Genomic DNA, 26562 nt, shown 5'->3' with positions numbered 1-26562 from the left:
TAAAATTATGGTACATATGAAGAGTATGAATGAACTTTTCCCCACAACATGCAAGTGTGGCAAAAGCAATGTTTATAGTTAGTGTGCTATTTTATCAAATGTGAGATTTCAAATATAGAAGTGGTGTTCAATTAAGAAGTAAAAAATTAGACATTTGACAATCTCATCCATATTCCAAAATGTTTATGTTTACAAGTTGCTCCAAATATCTATCATAAATTTTAGCTTCTCAGGGAGAAAGTGGGACTCTTTATATTCAAGCATATGTGACTAGCATTTATTGAATGTCTCATAGTCTCATACTTTCTGCCCTTGTAAAACTAACTTGTATTTAGTTTTCTAAAATTGTGCTGTTCATGTATTATTTATTAAAATCTCTGGTATTGCTATTCTTTTTCATGTAACTGCATTCATACCATTTTCGATGATCACTGACAGGAAATTGTGTTCATTAAATATATTGCTCCAAAAGGACTAGTTCAACTAGTGGGAGGGAGCAGACTTCTATTATCCCTCTATTGATTCTGATGTTACAAAGTTGCACCAGGTAAATGAGATTATGTGCATGACAGATGACTTATACGATACATACTGTCATCACGGCTACACTGTTACATATTTAATTGAGCAACATTTCAAACAACAAAGTCCCCTCCAATGGTTACACCATATATAAATCTTCAGAGACACACCTGTTATGAATGATGTGTGAAAAATTAGCAGGCAAAAGAGAAAAAAACCCTAAGGAAGCTTTTGGAAATGTTAAGATGTTGATGTTGGCAGTAGAACAAATTTGTTGGGAGGGGGAAAAACTCAGTCTAATCTAGTTAATTAACAACAAAACAGCTGGGAAAATGAAACATCCCTGGTTGTGATTGACTGTAATTGAAAATGACTAATGATGCTGTCATTTGCAGCTTATATCCTAGGAAATGATGCCTGGAAGATGATAATTGCCCTCTTGACCATTTGTCTACAGCAATTATTTTGTGTTAAAGGTTGGGTTGGAGACCTCTGACCGAAGAAGACAACTCTGGCATTTTATTTTTTTATGTCATTTAAGTGAAATTCAAGAGCAGAAGGTAAAACATATTCTTATATTAATGTTAATAGGACTTTTTGAGAAGATGGAAAGTTTGCAAAGTGAGCCAACGAGTTTCCTCTTAACATGAAGTAACTGAGACATTTAAAATCCCACTTCCTCTCCCAGTTCTAATATAGGAAAGGTGATAAAAGTAATAATAGATGTGAAAAATTAAAATGTTTAACAGCAAAAGTAGTTTTCTGAGGTCAAGACTGAGTACGAGTAGAAAAAATTTCATCAACATACATAAATTCAGAGTTGAAAAACAATTTTACAGACCAAATAACACAATCTTTGGTAGTTATTGACAACGTTTTAACTGATGGCCTTTGTTTATGTTTTCAACACAAATAAGATGTTATTACTCTGAATCTATTCCTTATTTTGCAGAAAATCAAATTCAAATTATTCCATCAACATCATTATTATAAACTGATTAGCGGAAATAACTTAAGCAGAATGTTTTAACAATTTATCTGACTTACCTAGATAAGCTTCATATAAAATAAAAATGTGTGTTTGTGCGTGTGCATGTGTGTGTTTATTTGCATGTAGGTTTGTGGAGAGAGACAAAGGTGGCAAAAAGAAAATGAAGATACTAATTCTTTAATCATATTATTCTACCCTGTTTCCAAGAATTTTGCCTTAGAAATCTAGTTCTACATCCGGTTCACTAATAAAACTTTCTCATATAGTTGACCTTAAACAGAAAGCCCTCAAAGAAAATAAGAAAAAGTTTAGTCAAAGGCAATGCCTCGATTGCAAACTACAATACCCAAAGGGAAAGAGAGAGCAAAAGTGAATGTCGTGCCACAGAGATGGGGTGGGGTGGGGAGGGATAGGGAGGGGGTGGTGGGAGGTGGTATACTAGGATCATTGGTGGTGGAGAATCGGCACTGGTGGAGGGATGGGTACTCAATCATTAAATGACTGAAATGCTAGCACGAAAGTTTGTAAGTCTGTAACTGTGCCCTACAGTGATTCACTAATTAAAAAAAAAGACGGTGTGAATAAAATTAAGAAAAATGTAATCATTTTAGAAAGTTAAACTACAGAAAGGAAATAATATGAGTCCAACTACCAACGAAGATTAAGTTTTGGAGGGAAAAAGTAGCTGAACAAATGGGCTGTCTGTATACCGAGTTTAATTGTCAATTTCATAGAAACATAATTTTCTCTTGTGTCCTAAATTAGAATTCTTGCAAGTAGTGAACCTATTAAGTATCCATTTAAATACTAGATCTTACAAATGCATCAAGAGGGATTTTCTTCATAATATTACTTTCTTCTTCATAATTCTTGTGACTTCAAAATATACCATTCCATAAAAAAAAGACTGCTGGTTATTTTGACACTTTCCTTCATATACTGAGGGCTAAGACATTTGAGTTTAAAGGAGAAAAGACCTTAGGAATAGCACACTTTTTATTCAAAATGATGTATGAAAACAGGCGTTGTTCATGCACTATCAAGAGTAATAGATCACTTTTCAGAAAAGTCATGTTTCAAAATGAGTTTTGATCCACTCAAAAATGCAGACAGTTTCCTGGCGCATACAGCTGGGATCCGTGACCAAAATGATAGAATCATTTTGGAAATAAATGAAGATGACTATGGGGAAATCTATGCCTTCCAGCATCCAAAACTCAAACACTGCATTGATTCTAAAACCTGAAATTTACCTAAGGAAAAGTCACTTTTAAACTGTAGGGGAAACCAATTCTCTAGAAATGGAGCTTGGGCCAGAAATAAGCATTGATATCAAAGAGCAGGAGAGAGAGAGTCAAAGTCATGGTAATGTTTTTTTTTTTCAAGGACAAACTAGTTCTGGATAATGAGGTTATTGACCTGCACTGTTTCAGAGTAGTTTTAAACATGCGGGTGAGGTTCACTAAATCTCAGCCTGCAACATTAGCTAGAGAAACCTAGGCTGATCAATAAACAGCCACCATTATAGGCTCTCGGGAAGCTTCATCATAATGGAAACTATTATCATTTTGGTCTGGTACCGATAAAAGGTAACCTATACCTAACAGGTATATATCACTGGACACACATTTGCAAATGAAGCCATTATTAGTTCCTTTTTCTTGTTTTGAAAAGTGAACTGGCTTCATATTTCTCTCCTCATGTAGTTGTCTGGGAATAGATGTAGCCTAGACTTCAAAATGTATGTGGGGAAGAGAACAAAGGAGATAGCTTTTCTTTCAGGTCAGATTTTTACCAAAGAGAAAAGCAATTACAAGATATTTCACTAAAAAATCTTGACCAGTCCTTTGACTGGAGCCCAAACCCTGATTCTTCCTTTCATAAGAAAGAAACAGAAAAGGAAAGGTCACTGACCATATTGTGATTCTTTACAGCTGGTGGAGACAGACAGTATGATGTAGCAGCTTGATTTGAATTAAGCTAAACAATATGAAAAGCATAAAGACTGGCTAGCAAAGCAATAAAGCCTCAATGAATTTAATCTACTTTGAAGGTGGGACTACTTTTTGTACCAATGGCAGCACACCAGGCCAGAAATGAGTTCTTTAATGCAATGACTTGTTAATAGCCTGAAGATCACAATATATAAATAGGATATGTTGATCAAAAAGATAGCACTACTTCTGCTATTACTGTATGGCCAATATTTCTTTACAAGTTATTTCATTGATTATAAATAGACCACGTCAATGGCAAATGTACAGCAGGGGAAGCATAACCCATTATGAAGTAAATGGATATTTCTAGAGGTTGCTTCATTACCTTCAGTGGCTGAGTGACTGGTTTTTCCTTGTACAAATTCTGCCCTTTAGACAAAATCCTTTCCACATCCGGCTTTTTAGCTTGAACTACTACTTCAGTTTCCTGGGGAAAAGAACACATACAGCACAAATTAACTTCACAGTTAGTGATAAAATTACTAAATTTAAATATACCCTTGAAGACTCCACATGTATTGCAGATCAATTTTTGTCTGGTATGTAGGAACATATAAAAAGTCATTTTAGCCCAGAGAAAAGAAATAGAGGTCATCTTTGTGACACACACCACAGCTAATAATATTCATATGAAATTTTGAATTATCTCATAATGCTATTACATACAAATATAGACACCATGAGCTTTTTTAAAAAAGTCAAATGTGATGAGAAGTATCTCTAATGCTTATGATTGGCATGGATAAACATTACTGTCGGCATCAATGATTTTAATAATCCTCATGCTCACTTTACAAATGTTTCATTTTAATGGAATTCTCTGTTGGGGGACAATTTTTTTGAAATAGAAATCAAATGATTTCACATCATTGTCAATATTATTAAATTTCTGTCCAAAGAGTAAGCACTTAAAGTGTAAATCCAAGCTTGTTAATTATTAAACAGTAAAATTAAATAGGCCCTTTGGGGTGTGACTATATTATTTTTCAAGATTGTTTTTCTTTGCTAGTCTGGGAAGACTTACACATGTCAAAACAACCACAACAATAGTCACTTTAGATATATTAATATAAAATGCATTGTTACTGGCTATTGTCTAGCTCTCTTGAAAAGAGAACAAAGGAAGTGTGCATAAATTGAAGTTGAAGGAAGTGAAGTTAAATATTAAAGACTGTTTGAATGGAACACTTGTTAAACACTAGGATGAAGTATTGATTGGTCAATGTTAGTCCTTATGCAGCACATGGGTAATTTTCCCCAAACTGGAAATCCTGATGAACCCATCTCTGCCTTCCTCCATCTCCCACCCTGGATTGCCATAGCACTGATGCTGTATGTGTACATGTATCCTTGCCACCATTGCCTATAGGTGTTATTAAAAACTGTTCTTTCTGCTCTTCAGAGCAGAGAGTCCTGCGAACCCAAATGATTTCAATCTTAAAGAACAAAGTTGGGTACCACACACCATATTGGCACACTGCACACACTATTAGGAAGGATTGCCTTTTTATTTCTTATTATGAGACTGGTGGAAACTAGGCAGGTGGTTAAAAATTTCCAGAACTTTAAGACTAACTCTGTGTATTAGTCTTAAAAGTTAATGAGTATAATTGTAACACATATGTGCTATATGTGTGTAAGCATGAACATGTGCTTGCACATAGACAAACTTAAGGGGGTCTAATTAGAGGAGAAATAGACTTAAAATTATAAGTATTAAAACATGACCAAGTTCTAAATGTGATCTTCTGGAAGTCTTCTCAAATAGGAACTTCAAACTCAGAGGACACCTTTCATGGGCCGAGAATTTTTTTTCTTCCTTTACATGGTTTAAAAAGTGCATCCAAGAAAACTTTTAGACTTTTAGAAAGATGGCTACAGTGAACCATATGTAGAAACATGCTTCTCTTACTGCCTCTAGTCCTCAATCAACAGTAAACAATTTCAGAGCTCCCAAGGAATTGATGTTATCATTCACAAGGCACTGGCAGTTAGCCAGGCTGAGGGGACTAAAGTTGAAATTCCAAGGGATTCCCGTAGGAAATGAGCATAGAACTACTAATTTATGATGATCTCATTGGTAATTTGTAAGTGAACAGAAAAGATGACATGAGAGCACCAGAGACACTGCTTGGGGCTCTGAGTTCTGAGAGAAGCACTTGCAGATGGACCAGGGAAAACAGAAAGCCACACACGTTTTGCCCTTCAGAAAGTTAACAATTTCTTTCTCAGGTCACCAACTTAGCCCTAGAGTTAGTAGTTTGATCAAGGAGTATTGTGAAGTCACATCACTTCCTTCTGTAACAATGCTTCTTTTAGCATATCTTTCTGTTACCATTATACTCATCTCTTTGTTCCTCAATAAAATCATGAAGAACTTGAGTACCAGGTAATATTTACACTTTGCCCTCACAAAGAGTAGTAGATGGAGAAATCACCCTCACCTAAATTTTTTGTGGTTACATCACCTTGACATCTTTTTAGATAAATTGATCTCTAATTATATGAAGTTTTGATAAATCACTTTAGAAAGACAATTTTAAAAATGAGTTTGTACACACTCATGAAGGTACCGGCAGAGAAACAAAGACATGCGGGTTCCAGGGCTGAGATCTCCAAGTCAGCTCGGACAGGGGTTGAGCATCCTCCACCCAGATCCTCCATATTCCAGTAGGCAGGAGTCACACCCACCAACTGGCCCCCTGGCACCGTGTAATACCATCAACGGCCAAGACTCAGAGACTATAAAACCCAGCTCCCGGAAGAGAACAGCGCAGAGTCTCCTGCCCCCATGCCTGGCTGTCCTTGCCAGGGCCCCTTGGAGGGGAGCGGGTTGAGTTTCCCTCCCCACCGCGACCAGGGCTCTTGCAGCCAAAGACCTCCAGAACCAGCCACTACCATGCTGAGACCACTCTCCACATGCATGAAGGTACTGGCAGAGGAACAAAGGCACGAGGGTGCCAGGGCTGAGATCTCCAAGCCTGCTCGGATCGGATCGGGGCTGAGCATCCTCCACCCAGATCCTCCATATTCCAGTAGGCAGTGGTCACACCCACCAAATGGCCCCCCTGGCGCCTTGTAATCCCATCAACGGCCAAGACTCAGAGACTATAAAACCCAGCTCCTGGAACCGCGTGGCCACATTCGCGGCCGCGCAACATCTTATTATCTCATTCCTACTTTGGACAAACTGGCAGGCTACTGAATGTAACCTGCCCACATGGCAGAGTCTGGCAAACTCCCAATGTCGTACCCAATATGCCAAATACCAGTAACAATGATGGGTGTCATTCTCCTAACCCTGAAATAGCCTTGACTATGGCACTTTTTAAAAAATCTCAGGGCTAGGATGAAGGAGACGTTACTGGGGCCTGCTCAAGGCAATTGACGAACAACAGGATGGTCGTGATCATGATCATACATTGCAGCATGAATTTATTAGTTAAAAGATAGGTCAGTTTTGTGGGACCAGATATTATTGCTTTGAAGGGTCAACTGTAATAAATTAGACACTTAAAACATTCTTTAATATACTTTTCGTATGCTAAAAGGTAAAGGCCCTCCCATTGATCGTCGATTTGCTCGAGCGGGCCCAGTAACATCTCCATTGGAGACTTTGTTGTTACTGTGTCTGGCATATCGAATACTCTCAGTAGCTTGCCGGGCTCTCTGAGAGGGGTGGAGGAATCGAACTCGGGTCGGCCATGTTGGCCGCTTGTAAGGCGAACGCCCTACCCGCTGTGCTATCGCTCCAGCCTATGTGAGAAATATACACTCGACAAACCTGGTAATCATCCCGAGAAATAAAAGAATGCATGGAATACATTTTAAAGTTTTGATAACCCTCCATCTAAATAAAACTTGACATAAAAACACAAAAAATAAAGCAAACAAATAAATAAGTCAAAACCACATGGCTATGCAAAAATAAGAAAATTTGGATATAATCCTTATTTGTGTCCAAAAAAAGATAATGAACTGTTATACTATAACAATATTAATTTTTCTGAAAGTTTGCATTGTGTCAAAGATGTACATCAAGTTTTTCCCTTCTCATAAATACACTCCTACAAGAAGGATGCTATCTTTGCAAATGTGAAACTGGTAGATATTACTCAATTGTCCAAGGCCATACAGTTTGCAAATAGCAGAGCTATCTCATATATATGGTATATGAATATATACTATATGTAGCATATGCACTATATACTGTGCACATATTCTCTATACCTTATACTATACAGTCATGGTCTTCCCGTTATTCATCAATTTGCTCGAGCCGGTCCAGTAACATGTCCATCATGAGACTTGTTACTGTGTTTGGCATATTGAATACGTCACTGGAAGCTTGCCAGGCTTTGCTGTGCAGGCAAGATACTCTCAGTAGCTTGCCAGGCGCTCCGAGAGGGGTGGAGGAATTGAACTCATGTCGGCCATATTGTCTGCGTGCAAGGCAAACGCCTTACCTGCTGTGCTATCACTCCAGCCCTTTATACAATGTATATACTATATATGCTATATACTATACAGTATATATAATTAGAATTATAATTAGTACTACACTGATCCCAATCTTATAATATATGCTATATATAACATGTACAGTATATATACCATGTAATATGTACCACATGGGCTGGAGTGATAGCACAGCGGTAGGGCGTTTGCCTTACAAGCGGCCAACATGGCCGACCCGAGTTCGATTCCTCCGCCCCTCTCGGAGAGCCTGGCAAGCTACCGAGAGTATTCGATATGCCAAACACAGTAACAACAAAGTCTCCAATGGAGACGTTACTGGGCCCGCTCGAGCAAATCGACGATCAACGGGAGGGCCTTTACCTTTTACCTTTATGTACCACATATACATGTACTATATACTACATATTGCATATACTTTATAATTGTATGCATAGTACATACTATATACTAAATATATGATATACAACAATAAAATATACTTCTAATCCCCATCTTATTCGAGATTCTGCTATTGCAGCATATTTTTGTTCATGAGGGCAAACATATACACTATAACTTCTTGTGAAAACTGTCACTTGTATTTATTAATACCCTGATACTTTTCATCCTCTGCTCTGTCCAGGTATAAATGAGGTACAAATTAAATAACATCCCATATCACCGTTCAAAATTCAATAGTGTGTCTTAGTAGGTTTATAATTTCCAAACTAATAATCCTGGTTCAAGGAACTGATTGGAGTAAACCTTCATCACATAAATGATCTCATCTTTATATATGATTTAAGATGAGGTGAACAAGTTACAACTAAAATAGAGACACAGATTCAAACCCACAACTTGGTTTTCCCCCCATACTTCCTCAGGCATCCTCTAGGACCCTGGGATGCTCACCATGCCTGAACCTCATCCTGTTCATCCCCAACGCTGTGCCCTGTCTTCTCTCTCCCCCAAGATGAACCCCCCCCCCCCAAAATCAGGTACCTGTAGGGGGCATGGCCTCTTCAGAAGTGGGTGTGGCATCCATAAAAGTGGGCACAGCCTAATTTTGGGTCACAGGTAATTTACTCAGACCCAGCAATCTCATGTAACATCTGTCTCCATACGTCCACACCAACATGAAGAAACAATGCAAATCCCCACAATGAGGGGAGGACGATAAATAGAAAGCAGACGCTTCATTAGGTGCTACTCACCTAAGATACCTCTCTGAGAAAGAATTCGGATATGAAGTAATGAAGATGTTCAATAAACTCAATGAAACAGTGAGTCAGATATCCAGTAAATTAAAGGAGGACAGGAGAGAAACAATCTAGAAAATACAGGAAGAAATGAGAGCAGAAATTTGAAAGCTATGCACAGAAATGTCACGAATAAAAGATTCGGTAGATGAAATAAAAAAACTCAGTCTGTGCCCTCAACAGTAGGATGGCCACAGCTGAAGACAGAATCAGTGAGCTGGAAGATCAGCTGCATGAAGCCTACAGGCAACAACAAACAATGGCAAGAGACCTCAAAATAGCTCTAGAGTGAATCACAGTCCTAGGAGATGATTCCAAGAGGAGCAACATTAGAATCATTGGAGTACCAGAAGGTCAGGGAAATAATCCCAATGAAAAAGCCATGGTTAAACAAATCATTGCTGAAAAGTTCCCAGAGCTGGTCAATGCAGCCATTCATATTCAAGGAGCCTGAAGGGTGCCAGCTAAAAGAGACCCTAACAAAAACACTCAAAGACATATCATAGTTAGAATGATGGATGATGTGGATAGAGACACAATATTGCAAGCAGCAAGGTTAAAGAAGAAAATCACATACAAAGGAGCACCCCTTAGATTCACAGCAGACCTATCAGAGGAAACCCTCCAAGAACGAAGACAGTGGTGGGATATAGTGAAAAAAAATACTGAAATGAACGCTTCACCAAGAATACTCTATCCGGATAAACTCTCACTCAAACTTGAAGGAACAATACACTATTTTGTGGATAAACAGCAGCTGAGGAACTTCATAGACTCAAAGCCAAACCTAAAAGAAGGGCTAAAGGGGCTACTATAAGACAAGCCTAACCCTAAAAGCATAACAAATCCTTACAGGAAGATGACACAAAACCCCCTAACAATAATCTCTCTCAACTTTAGCAGTCTAAATTCAACAATTAAGGGACACAGAGTGGTAAAATGGATTCAGAGACAGAAACCAACATTCTGCTGCCTACAAGAAACTCATCTCAACTGTCAGAGCAAACACAGACTCAAAGTTAAAAGATGGAAAACAATCCTACAAGCAAACAGCTCCCTCAAAAAAGCTGGGGTGGTCATACGAGTATCGACAACAAAAATACAACAAAAATTTCAGGTTGAAAAGTATTAGAAGGGACAGTTAAGGCCATTTTCTATTTATCAAGGGATATGTACAACAGGAAGAAATCACACTCTTAAATTTATAAGCACCTAATGAGGGAACAACTAAATATTTAAAACAACTGCTAACATATTTTAAGGAGGACATCACTAGCAACACAATAGTAGTTGGAGACATCAACATCACCATATCACCTCTGGATAGATCAACAAGAACAAAACTCAGCAAGGAAACATTGCTTTGAAGGAAGAATTAGGAGAGAGAGGGCTTATAGACCTATACAGGGCTTTACAACCCAAAATGAAAGAATACACATTATTCTCCAGTGCACATGTAACATTTTCCAACATAGACCATGTGCTAGGCCACAAAACATACCTCACTAGAATAAGGAAGATAGAAATAGTTATCAGCAATCTTTTCAGACCACGATATGCTGAAGATAGAAGTGAATCACACACAGACACAGAGAAACAAATCAAAACCCTGGAAATTAAACAACTCAGTGTTGAACAATGAGTGGGTCAGGAAGGAAGTCAAATACAAAATCAAAAGATACCTGGAAACATATGAGAATGAAGACACAAGCTACCAAAACTTATGGGACACAGCTAAAGTTGTGTTAAGGGCAAAATTTATAGCTCTTCAAGCATTTCTAAGGAAGGAAGAAAGGGCCCTCATAAACAACTTCACTTCACAGCTCAAGATCTTAGAAAAGGACCAACAAAAGGAGTACAAACCAGGCAGAAGGAAAGAGATCATAAAACTTAGAGCAGAAATCAATGACATGGAAGCCAAAAAAAAAAAAACCAATCTGAAAGATCAATGAAACCAAGAGCTGCTTCTTCGAGAAAATAAACAAGATAGATAAACCACTAGGCAAGACTCAGAGAGAGAGAGAGAGAGAGAGAGAGAGAGAGAGAGAAAGAGAGAGAGAGAGATAACGCTAGTAAACCAAATCTGAAATGAGAAGGCGGTTATCACAACAGAAACCAAAGAAAGTCAAAAGATCATCAGAGACTACTTTCCAAGTCTGTATGCCATGAAACAGGAGAACCTAGAAGAAATGGATAAATTCCGGGATTAATATAATCTCCCAAGGCTGAATCAAGAAGATCTAGAGTACCTGAATAGTCCTATTAACATCAAGGAAATGGAAACTGTAATCAAAAGTATTCCCCAAAACAAAGGCCTAGGTTCAGATGGATTCACTAGCAAATTTTTCCAAACATTTAAAGAGGACGTAGTGCCAGTTCTTCTCAAGATTTTCCTGGAAATTGAAGAAACAGAAACTCTCCCAAACAGTTTCTATGAAGTCCTTATCTCTCTAATACCAAAAGAAAACAAAGACACCACAAGAAAAGAAAACTACAGGTCGACATCCCTGATGAACACGGATGTGAAGATTCTCAACAAAATACTAGCAAATATAATTCAACAACTGATCAAAAAGTTCATACACCATGACCAAGTGCTATTCATCCCAGGGATGCAAGGATTAACATTCAGAAATCAATCTAAATAATCCATCATATCAACAAAAGAAAAGATAAACTATATGATCATATCAACAAATTCAGAGAATGCATTTGACAAGAACCAGCACCCATTTATGCTGAAAACGCTTGCCAAAATGGGTATAGACTTTCCTAAATATAGTTAAAGCCTCTACCACAAGCCTACGGCAATCATCATCCTCAATCAGGAAAAACTGAGAGCCTTCCCCCTAAGATCAGGAACGAGACAAGGATGCCCACTCTCTCCACTGCTGTTCAATATAGTACTGAAAGTACTTGCAGTAGCAGTTAGGCAAGAAAAATATATTAAGGGCATTCAGGTAGAAAAGGAAGAAATCTAGCTCTCACTATTCACAGATGATATGATTCTTTACTTAGAGAACCCTAAAACCTCTACCAAGAAACTCCTAGAAACAGTAAAGTTGCAGACTATAAAATCAATACCCCAAAGTCCATGACTTTCCTATATGCAAATAATTAGAAAGAAAGTGACATGAAAAAACAATCCCATACACAATTGTGCTCCAGAAAAATCAAGTGCCTAGGAATCAGCTTAACTAAGGATGTAAAAGACCTGTACAAAGAAAACTACAAAATACTACTTCAGAAATTAAAGAGGAAACAAGAAAATGGAAAGATATCCCCTGGTCATGGATCAGGAGAATTAACATTGTTAAAATAGCAATACTCCCCACAGCATTGTACAAATTCAATGTGATCCCTATGACGATACCCATGACTTCAAAGAAATGGAGCAAACACTCCCGAAATTCATATGGAAGAATAAGCCCCCATGAATAGCTAAAGCAATTCTTGGGAAAAAGAAAATGGGAGGAATCAACCTCCCTAATTTCAAACTCTACTACAAAGCAGTAATAATTAAAACAGCATGGTACTGGAACAAAGGCAGAGCCGCAGACCATGGAACAGGGTTGAATATACTGACATCTCCCCCCCAAACATATGATCATCTAATTTTTGATAAGGAGCAAGAACTGTGAAGTGAAGCAAAAAAGACTCTAACAAATTATGCTGGCACATCTGGACAGCTACATGCAAAAAATGGGCTCAGATCCCTACTTAACACCATGTACAAAAGTAAGATCACAATGGATTAATACCTCAACATCAGGCCAGAATCCATAAGGTACACTGAAGACAAGTTTGGCAAAACCTTCCAAAACATTGAAGCTAACGTTATCTTCAAAGATGACACATCACTGGCCAAGCAAGTGAAAACTAGACAAATGGGACTATCCTAAGCTAAGAAGCTTCTGCACCTCAAAAGAAACAGTGACTAAAATACAAAGACAGTCTACAGAATGGGAAAGGATATTCGCCCAATACCCATGTGACAAGGGGTTGATATCAAGGATATACAAAGCACTGGTTGAACTCCACAAGAAGAAAACATCCAACCCCATCAAAAAAATGGGGTGATGAAATGAACAGAAAATTTCTCAAAGATGAAATCCAAACGGCAAAAAGGCACATGAGAAAATGCTCTTCATCACTAATCATGAGGGAAATACAGATCAAAACAACAATGAGATATCATCTCACACCACAGACACTGGCCCACATCCAAAAGAACAAAACCAACCAGTGTTGGCGAGGATGTGGTGAGAAAGGAACCCTCCTTCACTGCTGGTGGGAATGCCGATTGGTCCAGCCCTTTTGGAAAACAGTGTGGATATTCTCCAAAAATTAGAAATTGAGCTCCCATTTGACCCAGCAATACCACTCCTGGGAATATATCCTGGAGAGACAAAAAAGTACAGTTGAAATGACATCTGCACTTGTATGTTCATTGCTGCACTGTTCACAATAGCCAAAATTTGGGAAAAACCCGAGTGCCCGAGAACAAATGATTGATTAAAGAAACTTTGGTACATCTACAGAATGGGATACTATGTAGCTGTTAGAAAAGATAAAGTCATGAAATTTACATACAAGTGTTTCTACATGGAAAGTATCATGGTAAGTGAAATGAGCCAGAAAGAGAGGGACAGACATAGAAATACTGTACTAATCTGGGGGCTATAAAGTAACAGAATGGGAGTAGAAAACCCAAAGAATAATTGAGATTAGTATCAGGAGGTCTGCTCCAGGGCTTGCAAGGTGGCCTCACATGCTGGGGGAAAAGGCAACTCAGAGAACGGAACACCAGGTAAACGATGTTTGGAGGACTCTCTCGCGATGAGAGATGCATACTGAAAGTAGACTATAGACCGAACACAAGGCCACTCAAAACCTGTATTGAAAACTACAACACCCTAAGGGAAAGAGTGAGCAAAAGGAATTCCCTGCAACAGAGGCAGGGTGGGGTGCGGTGTGGGGATGGGAGTGCTACTAGGATCATTGGTGGTATGGCTACTAGGATCTTTGTTGCTGGAGAATGGGCACTGGTGGAGGGATGGGTATTCGATTATTGTATAACTGAAATCTAAGCATGAAAGTTTGTAAGTCTACAACTGTACCTCATGATGTTTCACTAATAAAAAATATTCATGAACTTAAATAAATAAGTAAATAAAATAAAATGGAGACACAGCTAATTACAGTGACCTGTCTCTGTAAACAGAAGTATTAAATTTCAAAGACCACTTCAAAAAGAAAATCTTCATGGGATTTCAACCAAAACACCCCACTTCACTTCCAATAATAGAGAATTTCCTTTTTCTATTATTTTTTCTGACAATTTTTCCTGCAGTATGACAGAAAGTGCACTGGGTGTTACAAATAGTTATGGTGTGATTTGACTTTTATTTCTATCGGAGTATCGACAATTTTGTGCACAAGTTTAAGTAAATAATTAGTAACCCTTCCTTAATATCCACTTGTAAAATGCATTTTATTTACTGTGTTTAGCTTTCTAGGCCATTCCTGGCAGGACTTGGGACCGTAGGATGTGAAGGCTAAAACTTTGGCCTTGTGATTGCAAAACATGCATCAGCATATTGAGCTATGTCTCTGCTCCCACTGTCACTGTCACTGTCCTCCCGTTATTCATCGATTTGCTTGAGCAGGCCCAGTAACGTCTCCATTGGAGACTTAGTTGTTACTGTGTTTGGCATATCGAATACGTCACGGGTAGCTTGCCAGACTCTACTGTGCGGGCGAGATACTCTCAGTAGCTTGCCGGGCTCTCCAAGAGGGGTGGAGTAATCGAACTCGGGTCGGCCATGTTGGCTGCATGCAAGGTAAAGGCCCTACTGCTGTGCTATCGCTCCAGCCCTGTATTTTTAAAGTCTGCTCCCACAGACTTTAAAAATACAGTTTAGAGAGGTTTGTGAAATGGAATCATTTCAAAATAGGCCTTCAGTCTTAATAATTTTTTTTAGCCTTAGTGATTCCTTATGAAATGGCATTGCCCATTTTAAAAATTTGGGTCTGATAATTAGTGAAGCTGTGGTTACTGGTGAAACAAAACTACTTGAAGTTAAAAGTGGAAGTCACAAGAAAATTTACACAGACTTACATTTTATATGAAGTCATTCACTGCATATTATATTTTTATTGTTGTTGTGTACTGAGCTAGAAATTGTACCCTTAATGATAACAGACATGTTTTGACTTGTATTCCTTTCTTATTTTTCTTTATATATTCTTCATTGTACCTGTTGCAAATGTAAAATATCTGACTGCATGTATGTATGTTATACATATGTTTATATGTAAATAAACCCATATTCCTAAATGTATCACAAAATAAGTTGGATGTTAGCAGCCTTTTCACATGTTTCAACATGTATTAATTCACTTATTCACTTGGCATTTATTGTAAATCTAATGCACTTCAGGAACTTAACTAAGAACTGTGAATACTATGAGGTATAAGCCCCCTGTAAAAGAGAGAGTCACATACTGAGTATTAAATTGAAAGCATGAAAGCACAAAAAGTATAAGTTCAGTAAACAGGGAGACGCAGAACCCGAATTCCACTGTATCTTAGGCAAAGCACAAAAGAACAGGCAAGGTCAACCTATTGGGAGTAAAAAGACTTTAGCAAAGTCTTGAAATATAAATGTCATGAATCTCGTGAAGAAAGGGATGGATGTTACAAAATATTGAGAGAGTGAGAGCATACCATGGTTATGAATCAAAAGCATCATAGAGATACCATTTATAGGGAATGTACATAAATGCCTCAGGGATACAGGAGTGGAAGGGATATTACAGAGAAAAGAATGAACAAAAGAATGATCATTCCTTGTTTTAAACAAAGCACTGATATTTCACATTCAAAGGAATGTTATAAGAATTAAGAGTCTATCTGAATAAATGGATCAAATATACTTATATGCAATTGTATATACACACATTTTGTAATCAATGCAATCCTAAAGTACCTGTGAATAGTAGAATTGATTTATTAGTTTGTTACTACTGTCTCTCTGACAATGACAGTCTGGGGGTAAATATACTTCTCTCTCAATTGACTTTGGGTGTGATCATGCACTGCATTCTGAACAGACCACATGGCAGTTCTGAGCAACTCTGAGCTGGATCTTTAATGGCAATTCAAGGTCTTCCAGCCCCTCATATTTCTGACATCCACCAGGAGAAAACAATATATCACACAGGAATTTTAAGTTTGGTCTGGACTCTGGAATGTGAAGACACTTAGATCAGTTTCAGAGAGTAGAACTTGGTAACAGACAACTGCCAGTTTGGACTAAAGCTGCAACTGATCTCCAGAAATGAGAATGAGTCATAAATGCTTATAGTTTAATTCACTGGGATTTAAGGATTGTTTGTTACTGCAGCAAGAGCTGACAATTGCAATGTTGTAATGAAGTAATCAAGCAAACAAAAATGTATATGGTTCTCTGGGGTGAAAAGGCATTAAAGATAGGCCTTAAAGACAAATGTTCCCTGGTCACACATATCAACTACACCATCTCTCATTCCACATACAAACTGTTTGCTAAAAAGGGTATCAAGGAAGGAAAAAATGAAATGGAATCAATATTGTGTTAGAGTCTGACTTCTCTGGCCTAGATTGTCAGGCAGCCTCTGACAAATGAAGGCTGATGGATGGAAAAACACAAAATTCTGTAGTTGAGTTTCTTTCTCTCTCCCTTCATGCTGGGCGACTGTTCTTTTATTTATCTACAATTAAGTTTGCTAGACCACAGCAATGTGACTCTCCTTCATTGTAACTGCATGCTGTCAAGTACGTGCCAAGCTGATTGACAAAGAATGACAGTTTCTCTCTTTCCATTTGGAGCTAATCAAGGGCAGCCCACCAAAGGGAGGCACTTTTTTCTGATTTTGAGATTTACGGATTTCAAAAAATAATATCCAAATATAAAGAATATAATGCAGTAGTGAGTTTAATGTGGCCAGTACTAGGAAACCAAGAGGCTAGAATCTGCCAAGATACATACCTGTAATGTACAAAACTGAAAATAGAGGGGACCCAGGTTCAGTCATCCAGTAATGAGAATGACATCCAGGTGCCATTCCTAGAAATCCACAATTCATAAAAAAGTGGATGGCAAAATTTTTTAGCAAAAGTAATCTCCTCACCCTGTAGCATGCTCATTCTTTAATTCAATACAAATTGGATATCAGAGCACCTACTGTGTTCTGAATGATGCTGTTTAGGTGGACAACATCACAGTCAATCAAAAAGGTGATCTAGATCTCGTGAGGTAACAACATAGAAAGGATTGCTACGTCAGTCTGTAGGGTACAAAAAGAATACCAATTTATCGGAAGCAGTAAGGAGGCATATGGCAGGGATGGCATGCGGACTTTTGCAAAAGTGCTTCCAGGGAAATGTTCACTGAGAAGTTGGCAGTTGAATAAAGATCAGAAGGATATGGGAGGAATGAATCAAACTATTTTAGGAAAGATGGTCCATGCAGAGCATACAGCAAGGGCAAAGGCCCTGGGGCAGGACTGTGCTGGCATGTTCCATATAAAACCTAACAAGTATTGACGAGGATCTCGTGAGCAAGGGCATAGCAATAGGAAGCAAAGCCAGAGAGGTCTGAGAGTAGGGCCTGCAGGGCATTGTTTGAGGACTTGGCTGTTAGTCTGAGTGAGATTACGACTCAGTGGAGGATTTTAGGAGAGGAGTTATGTGATCTGACATGTTTTTAATAGATCAATCTGGCCGCTGTGTTAATAGGCAGAAGGCACATAAAGAACAGATAGTCATTAAGAACAGATTCCCAAGGGGGCTAGTTAAATCCACATTGCTTGGAGGGAAGTACTAGCTCATAGAAACCTAAAACATTCTGAATTTCTTTTTATAAATACAATTTTAAAATAAAGATGAAGGCTCAAATCTATTGTAGGAGCAATATAGCACACTGCTTTAAGGCAGAGTCAATTAAATGTAAAGTGGTAGCCCCTAGGTTTGCCTGCCTTCTTAAGTCTTTAATGGTGCAGACTGAGTGTTTGAAATGAATGTTACAGATATGATTGGCTTTTTTAAAAAAAAGTTTACTCCTTCTACATGCTAATTTGAACTTTAAAAACCTTTCTGGTTGTATTCATTCTCAATGTCTTCAGTTATCCCAGTGATACAAGTGAGGCGTATAGTCATATATTCAAAACAAAGATTCAACAAAACTGAAAACATGAGATCTAAGTGGCAACCACTGAAACTTTGTAATGTGCCTCTCAAGATGGCAGGCAGCTGAGGCAGGCTTCCGATCAATCCTCAAGTTCTGGGAAAGAAGGCAGTTGGGAGAGAAGAAAAAACACTATGGCAATGATAGTTGGAAATGATCACTCTGGAAAATAACTGCGTGCTGAAAGTAGGTAAAGGTGCAAACATGACGACATCTCAGTATCTGTATCACAGTATCTGTAATGCCTAAATGGAGGAGGGAGAAGAAGAGAGAGAGAGGGAGGGAAAGAGAGACGGGGCAATGAGAGAGAGAGAGAGAGAGAGAGAGAGAGAGAGAGAGAGAGAGAGAGAGAGAGAAGAAAAGGGCAGGCTACTGGGGGGAGGGAAACTGGGGTCATTTGGTGGTGGGAAATGTACACTGGTAAAGGGATGGTTGTTGGAACATTGAAACCTGATCATGAACAGCTTTGTAACTGTGTGTCTTACAGTGGCTCAATAAAATAAAGAAAATAAATGTTCTGCAAACAAAATTTTAAAAGAAGATGACAGGCGGGCATGGGGTGGGGGTTGGGGTGGGGAGGGAATCTGGGACATTGGTAGAGGGAAGTTGACACTGGTGGATGGATTGGTGTTTAACTATTATATGTCTAAAACTCAACTATAATTAACTTTGTAGATCCTGGGTGTTTAATAAAAATGTTAAAAATTCTGATAAAGATGGAAAGTAAAATTTGCTAGTAAGTAATACTTGTAATGGGTCTTTCGAAGAACTTTCTAGCTTTGAATCTCTAGTACAGATTTTTGGCTAATAAAACAATAAAAAAATACTGGTAAATTTTACAAGGCTTGGAAGTTTTAAGTAAGACTACAAATATTATTTTTTTCCAGGAAAATTTATTGTTTTTATTTTTTTTTGATTTTTATTAGTGAGACATCATGAGGTACAGTTGTAGACTTACAAATTTTTGTGCTTGGGTTTCAATTATACAATGATCAAATACCCATCCCTCCACCAGTGCCCATTTCCCACCACCATGGATCCTACAAATATTCTAATTTAAAGCCAGAGACTTGGGGATTTCTTTAGATATGGGCATATATCTTTCACGAATGCTGGGAATTCATAGTGCCCATTAGACTCCAATTCCTGAGCATATGACACTAATCACACAAAAAATCCTCTCTTTTTTTAGGGGGGAAGGGCACAATTGGTAGTACTCAGAGCTTACTCCTGGTCTGTGCTTGGGGAGGGGGGAGCTGTTTAGGAGCTGCCTAGGAATGAACCTGAGTTGGCCATATGTAAGGCAAGTTCCCTACCTTTTATTCGATTGCTCTAGCCTCTATTTCTAAATGCTTCTAACTGAATATGAAGCTGAACATGACTACTAATAGCAGTGTTCAGTTGCACCTAAGATGGCTCACCGACAGACTTTACAATAGTAATTCTATGACCCACAATTCATTTTCACAAATTAACTGCTCTGAAACTCAAATACATTTTACAAATGATGGTGTGCCATAGTCTAAAAAAACACCTTTTTTTCTATGAGCACATACATAATGAAGTATATTCTAATTAGTGGTGTCTTAGAAACTGTGAATGATTATCTGATGTGACCAGGATGTTCATAAGAACAAAAAAGTGATTTAGTAAAGGTAAAGGTAACAGTAACCGCTACCATTCATTTGGAACTTACTAAGTACAAAAACTGCTCAGCATTTACCATAAATCATTTTAATCCTATTAGACTCTACACAGTCTTTCAGGAGACATTATTAGCATTTTTTTAGATTAAAAAACTAAAGTCACGGAAGGTTAGGAAACTTGCCTAAGGTGCAAGCTAATGAAGGATGGATCTGACATTTGATATCCACAGTATCTGATGAAAACCCTGTGTACTTTATACACAATAGAGTTTATGAATTTAAGCATAATATACAGATTTATTTGATTGACAGCATGTAAAATAAGAAAAAAAGGGCATTTTAATTACAGTGTAAATTTAATTTCAGTATGGGTTTAGTCCAAACATTATATATGTGATCTGAGTAATTCTTTAGGGCTTGAAGCTGCCTTATGTACTGTAGGACATTCTGATCATTATTAATAACATGTACTGATAGTCATCACACATATTTGAGGACTGGATACTTGAATACATGAGTGAATAAAATAATATCTCTCCATGTTCTAGATTTCCATTGTTCATGAAGTAGTATATTATGAATATCTCCTTTTGGGGGGATGGAGCACTGCACGCAATGCTATCAATTTTTTTTCAGAGGTACCACTGCATATTCTAAGACTCTTAGATAATATTTGAATGTAGTTCTGATGAACTCTAGTGTGTTTCTATACTTCAGTTTCTAACTGAATTGTTCTAGGAACACAGACTAAAATATTCACTAATGGATTAAGAAATATTCCCAAAGGGTTCTATGGAATAAAACAGCATATGCCACATAATTCTGCCACTTTCCTTAAACATATTTTTCTTATTTTGCACATTTACCTTGACCAAGAATATTTAAATTATTTAGCCCAATATATCATACATATAAATTATTCCCCACATATCAATTGGACACAGTTACTAAATTCTTGATATAATTGATTTTTTAAATGTAGGTATGGTTGAAAACTAAAAAGGTTCTTCCTTAAACATGAAACAACAGGTAGGGTCATTTTCAATAAAAGCAAAGATTAAGTCAATTCTGACTTTGTGATTGACTTGATCACTTGACATCCCGTTACTCATTGATTGGCTTGAGCAGGCGCCAGTAACATCTCCATTCATCCCTGTTGCATGCTATTGTCGCCTAATGGCATCTGCTCGTTCTAGGAACATGAAAAGCCTCAAACCGATTGTTCAGGTTCTTGACTAAGAAGTCTAACCATCTCATAGGTGGGCGGTCACGCGAGCTTTTGACATCCCGTGGACTCCAGTCAGTAACAGCTCTAGTCCAGCGGTCGTCTTTAAATCTCATTATGTGACCAGCCCATCTGATTTTTGACGCCTTGGCAAATGAGACAGCGTCCCTGCTTCTTGATCGTTGACGGATGTCGGAACTCCGGATTCTTTCTCTCATTTGAGTGAAGTGTGAAACTCCAAGCATAGCTCTTTCAATTCCCCTTTGGGAGACCTAATAGAATTCTCATCCTGTTTTCATAGGGCCCAAGTCTCTGAGGCGTATGTTAATGCAGGAAAAACAGTGGAATCAAAGAGATGTGCCCAGAGCCGGAGAGTTTTCATCCTCTTAGCTATTTATTTGATGCTCTAGAAGGCATCCCAAGCCACTCTCTTCCTCCTGCGCAACTCAGGTGCCAGTTCATTCGTCATGTTGACTTCTTGACCTAGGTACACATAACTGTTGCATTCAAAGATGTTCATTCCATTGAGAGTGAAGGGAAAATTAGGAATGAGACCATTTTTCATAAACACTGTCTTTGTGAGATTTAGCTGTAGTCCGACCTATCCACACTCACGGTTGAAGTCGGCCAGCATTTGTGCCGCTTGGCTGATGTTTGGTGTTATTAGAATGATGTCATCAGTGAAACAGAGTTGGTGTAGTTGCCAACTGTCTATCTTCACTCCTATTCCTTCCCATTCCAGTTGTCGCATGAAGTTTTTGAGGGTGGCACTGAAGAATTTCGGTGAAATGGTATCACCCTGCCAAACCCCTCTCTTGACGTCAATGATCACCTCCTTGTAGAATGGTGAGATCCTGGTAGTGAATCCGCAATACAGCTCACAGAGGATCCTGATGTATTGAGTTTGAATTCCCTGTTTGGCTAGGGCTTCAATGACCGCTTCCATCTCAACAGAATCAAAGGCCTTCTTTAAATCAATAAACATTAGACAGAGTGGCATCTTGAACTTCTGAGAAACCTCTTGGTTATCGTGTGGATATGGTCAATTGTGCTGAATCCTTTTCAGAAACCAGCTTGCTCACATGGTTGTCCTTCATCTAGTGTTCTGCCAATCCTATTCAGGATGACTCAGGTGAACAGCTTGTAGATGACAGACAGCAGGAAGATCAGGCAATAGTTGCCAATGTTGTGGGTGTTTCCCTTCTTGTACAGTAGTACAGTTTTGCTGGTTTTCCATTGGGATGGAACCTTGCATTCAGACAGGTAGCATGTGAAGAGCCGAGCCAGTATATTGATGAGTACTGACGGCAGGTTCTTCAAGTGTTCGGGTCTGACCTTGTATGGGCCGGGTGCTATTCACTTCTTTACTGATGAAATGGCATGTAGGATTTCAGAAGGAAGAATGTTGGGAGTGACATATCCATCCTGCAGAATTTGGTATGTGAGCAGGTGGACATGGCTATCGAAGAGATCTGAGTAGAAGTCATGGATAATCTTCTCCAATGCCCTCTGGAAGACGTGATAGATCCATTAGGACATCGGAAGGCAGTTATCTCTGTCTTGTTGTTGGCAAAGGACAGGCGGACATTGTGAATGCTTTTTCCAGCTTCTGCGGCATCTGTCAGAACTGCTGCTCTTCTCTCTTTGAGTTCTTCCTTTATTGCTTCTCTGCACTGCTTTGCGAGCATGAATGTTCACGTGTGGTTGCCTAAGGCTTGCATCAAACCATGTTGGTGAATGAGCTCAAGAGTTTTCAAAGACAGGTATCGTTTTGTAGCTATCTCTCTCGGTGTTCTTCTCACAATCATAGAGGTGCTGAACCAGTCAATTATATTCCTCATCAATGTTGTCAATGATGGCATCTTCCCATGTTGCCGTAATAGTGTCAAAGAGCTCCCAGTTGGTGGTCGTTCTGGGAGTCTCTTCTTAATATTAGCAGCCCTTCCTCCCTACTCTGTGAAGTAGAAATTTGCATGAAGGAGACAGTGGTCAGATCCCGTTTGCAATTTTGGGACAACACCAACATCAGTCAGGCAAAACCATCGATTGAATATGATGTAGTCACTTTCATTGTGGAACCATTCACCGGGAGACTCCCATGCCCAATGTTTAGATTCGGCCTTCTGGAATTGTGAGTTACCATGGATGGTCTTGGTCGACATGATGAACTCAAGACAGTCTCTCACCCTTTTTGTTCCATTCTAGGCCATGGGTGCCAATGTGGAGTTCTTCAGCTGATCTTCTCGGTCCTATCTTGGCATTAAAATCACTGACAATCATCTTGTAGAAGGTATGGCCTTCCTTATAGAACTTCTCCAGCTCCATGTAGAAATTCTCAATTTCTCCTTCATCATAATTGGATGTTGGTGCATCGACAATGAAGATAGAAACTGCCGGCAGTGAGCCACATCTATTCAAGCGTAATGATCCGATTCGGGTTGTTAAGCATTCAAATGAATCAATGCTCATGGCTAAGTTCATGTTGACAAGGACACCAACACCACTGACCCCTCTTTTGTCGCATGCTCCAAGAAACAGTTCTTCCCCAGTGTCAAAAACGGTGTGATATGATTGATGCCTTCTTGTCTCGGTCAGATCAAGATGATTGTGATTGTGATTGACACACACAACAAATAAAAGATGCTCTGATATTTTACTCTATTAAGTGCTACACCAAAATCATAGTCATTATCTAAAACAAGTGTTATAAATTCTTTCAGAGCTTGCAACCAAATGGGAAAATAAAATAAACTTGTGTTTTATAAAACTTGTGATGAGATCTATCTTCCAAGTACTTTTCCTTAAAGATGTACAGAAAACAAAGCAAACAAGAAAGTATATGCTATGAACAAGACTACATTGTAGAAAAAAAAACTCCCTTCTTCAGTCCACACACACACTGGTCTTCATTTCAGATGCCTGGTCTTCATCCAAATTGCCATGCATAACGTATGTACTCTTTCAACAGTAAGATTTGCGGGGGGGGGGGGGGGAGTGGCACGTAAGTGATAATGTTCAGGGGTTACTCCTGGCTCTTCACTCAGGAATCACTACTGGAAGTGCTCTGGGCACCATCTGGGGCAATGGGTGTGGAATCCAGGTTAACTGCAAGCAAAGCAAGAACTTTGCCTGCTGTACTGTATTTCCAATCTCAGCAACAATAAGATTTCTATCACTTCAGCTAAATGAGCACTCTTACCCATCCGATAAGGGATTGATATCAAGGACATACAAAGCACCACTTGAACTCCACAAGAAGGAAACATCCAATTCCATCAAAATATGGGGTGATGAAATGAAAAGGAACTTTCGCAAAGAAGAAATCTGAATGGCTAAACGGCACATGAGGAATTCTCTACATCACTAATCATCAGGGAGATGCAGATCAAGACAACAATGAGATATCATTTTACACCACAGACACTGGCCCACATCCAAAGGAACAAAACCAACTGGTGTTGGCGTGGATGTGGCGAGAAAGGGACCCTCCTTCACTGCTGGTGGGAATGCCGACTGGTTCAGCCCTTTTGGAAAACAGTATGGATGATGCTCCAAAAATTAGAAATTGAGCTCCCATTTAACCCAGCAATACCACTCCTGGGAATATATCCCGGAGAGGCAAAAAAGTACAGTCGAAATGACATCTGCACTTGTATGTTCATTGCTGCGCTGTTCACAATAGCCAAAATCTGGGAAAAAAACTCAAGTGCCCAAGAACAGATGACTGGTTAAATAAACTTTGGTACATCTGCACAATGGAATACTATGCAGCTGTTAGGAAAGATGAAGTCATTAAATTTACACACAAGTGGCTCTTCATGGAAAGTATTATGCTAAGTGAAATGAGCCAGAAAGAGAGGGACAGATATAGAAAGACTGCACTCATCTGGGGAATATAAAGTAACAGTATTGGAGATAAGTACCAGGAGGTCTTTTCCACAACTTGGAAGCCAGCAGCACATGCTAGGGGAAAAGGCAGCTGAGATAGAGAAGGGAAACCAAGTAAAGGATGTTTGGAAGACTCGCTCAGGATGAGAGATGCGTGCTGAAAGTAGACTATAGACTGAACATGATGGCCACTCAATACCATTATTGTAAACCATGACACCCTAAAGGAAAGAGAGAGCAAAAGGGAATGCCTTGTCACAAAGGCAGAGCGGGGTAGGGGATGGAGTGGGGTGGTGGGAAGGTTACTGGGTTCATTGGTGATGGAGAATTGGCACTGGTGGAGGGAGGGATACTTGATCATTGTATAACTGAAACCCAAGCATGAAAGTTTGTAAGTCTACAACTGTACCTCATGGTGTTTCAATAATAAAAAATAATAAAATAAAATAATATGGGCTGGAGTCATAGCACAGCAGGTAGGGCTTTTGCCTTGCATGCAACTGACCTGGTCAACCTGAGTTTGATTCCTCCACCCCTCTCGGAGAGCCCAGCAAGCTACCGAGAGTATCTAGCCCACACAACAAAGCCTGGCAAACTACCCGTGATGTATTCGATATGCCAAACACAGTAACAACAAGTTTCACAATGTTACTGGGTCCACAAGAGCAAATCGATGAAAAATGGGAGGACAGGACAGTGACAGTGCAAATAATATACTTGATACAAGATGAATATAAAAAAATAAGCACTCTCATGGGTCTCTTGTTAAGTCAGAGAAAAACTTTGGGTAGCAATTGTGAACCTTTGTTTTAGATGCATATAACTGCTAGAATCCAGAATAGAGTTGACTCTTATCTGTAAGAGTAAATAAAAATTCCAACGGAGAATTGGGCAAAGTGTATAAAAATTGACTCAAAAAATTTTATATGTCCAACAAACATGAAAATTTGTTCAACCAGGGATATGCAAATTAGAGTAAAAGTTCACTCTTCTTGTTTTTGGTGGAAGCATTTTTAATATATAATAAATGACATGAATATGTGAATGACTCAGCTACTACTATGATGTACACATGGGCTTTTGAGTAAACTTTCATAGAAAGAATATTCTTTCACCATTATTTACATTAATGAAAAACTGGAAACAAATAAGCATTAACTTTTAACATAATAACCTAATTGTTTTCTTCCTATTTAAACAAGAAACACTTTGACAAATTACTATCAATGACCATTATGTTTTATTTTTAATGGTATCCAAAATTGTATTTGACTTAGTCAAGAGCAAAGTTAATTCTTCTATTCATAACGTTTTCATTGAAGATATTATATATGATAACAACAATG

At 38.6% G+C, this 26562-nt stretch overlaps 1 protein-coding gene across 3 annotated transcripts in view; it reads right to left on the bottom strand.

Annotated features, from left to right (window-relative positions):
• The window catches only part of DMD (dystrophin), a 2292284-nt gene that overhangs the window by 805130 nt on the left and 1460592 nt on the right, over positions 1-26562 (bottom strand). For all 3 annotated transcript variants that reach the window (XM_056131284.1, XM_056131279.1, XM_056131278.1), the window contains one exon: positions 3836-3937. In XM_056131284.1, the coding sequence (XP_055987259.1) occupies positions 3836-3937 (102 nt within the window). The remainder of the gene's footprint in view (positions 1-3835; positions 3938-26562) is intronic.

This window comes from Sorex fumeus, unplaced genomic scaffold, assembly GCF_029834395.1.
Source record: "Sorex fumeus unplaced genomic scaffold, SorFum_2.1 ptg000086l, whole genome shotgun sequence".
Lineage (NCBI taxonomy): Eukaryota > Metazoa > Chordata > Mammalia > Eulipotyphla > Soricidae > Sorex > Sorex fumeus.
The sequence above is the reverse complement of the archived record's forward strand: the minus strand, read 5'-3'. Positions and strand labels throughout refer to the sequence as shown.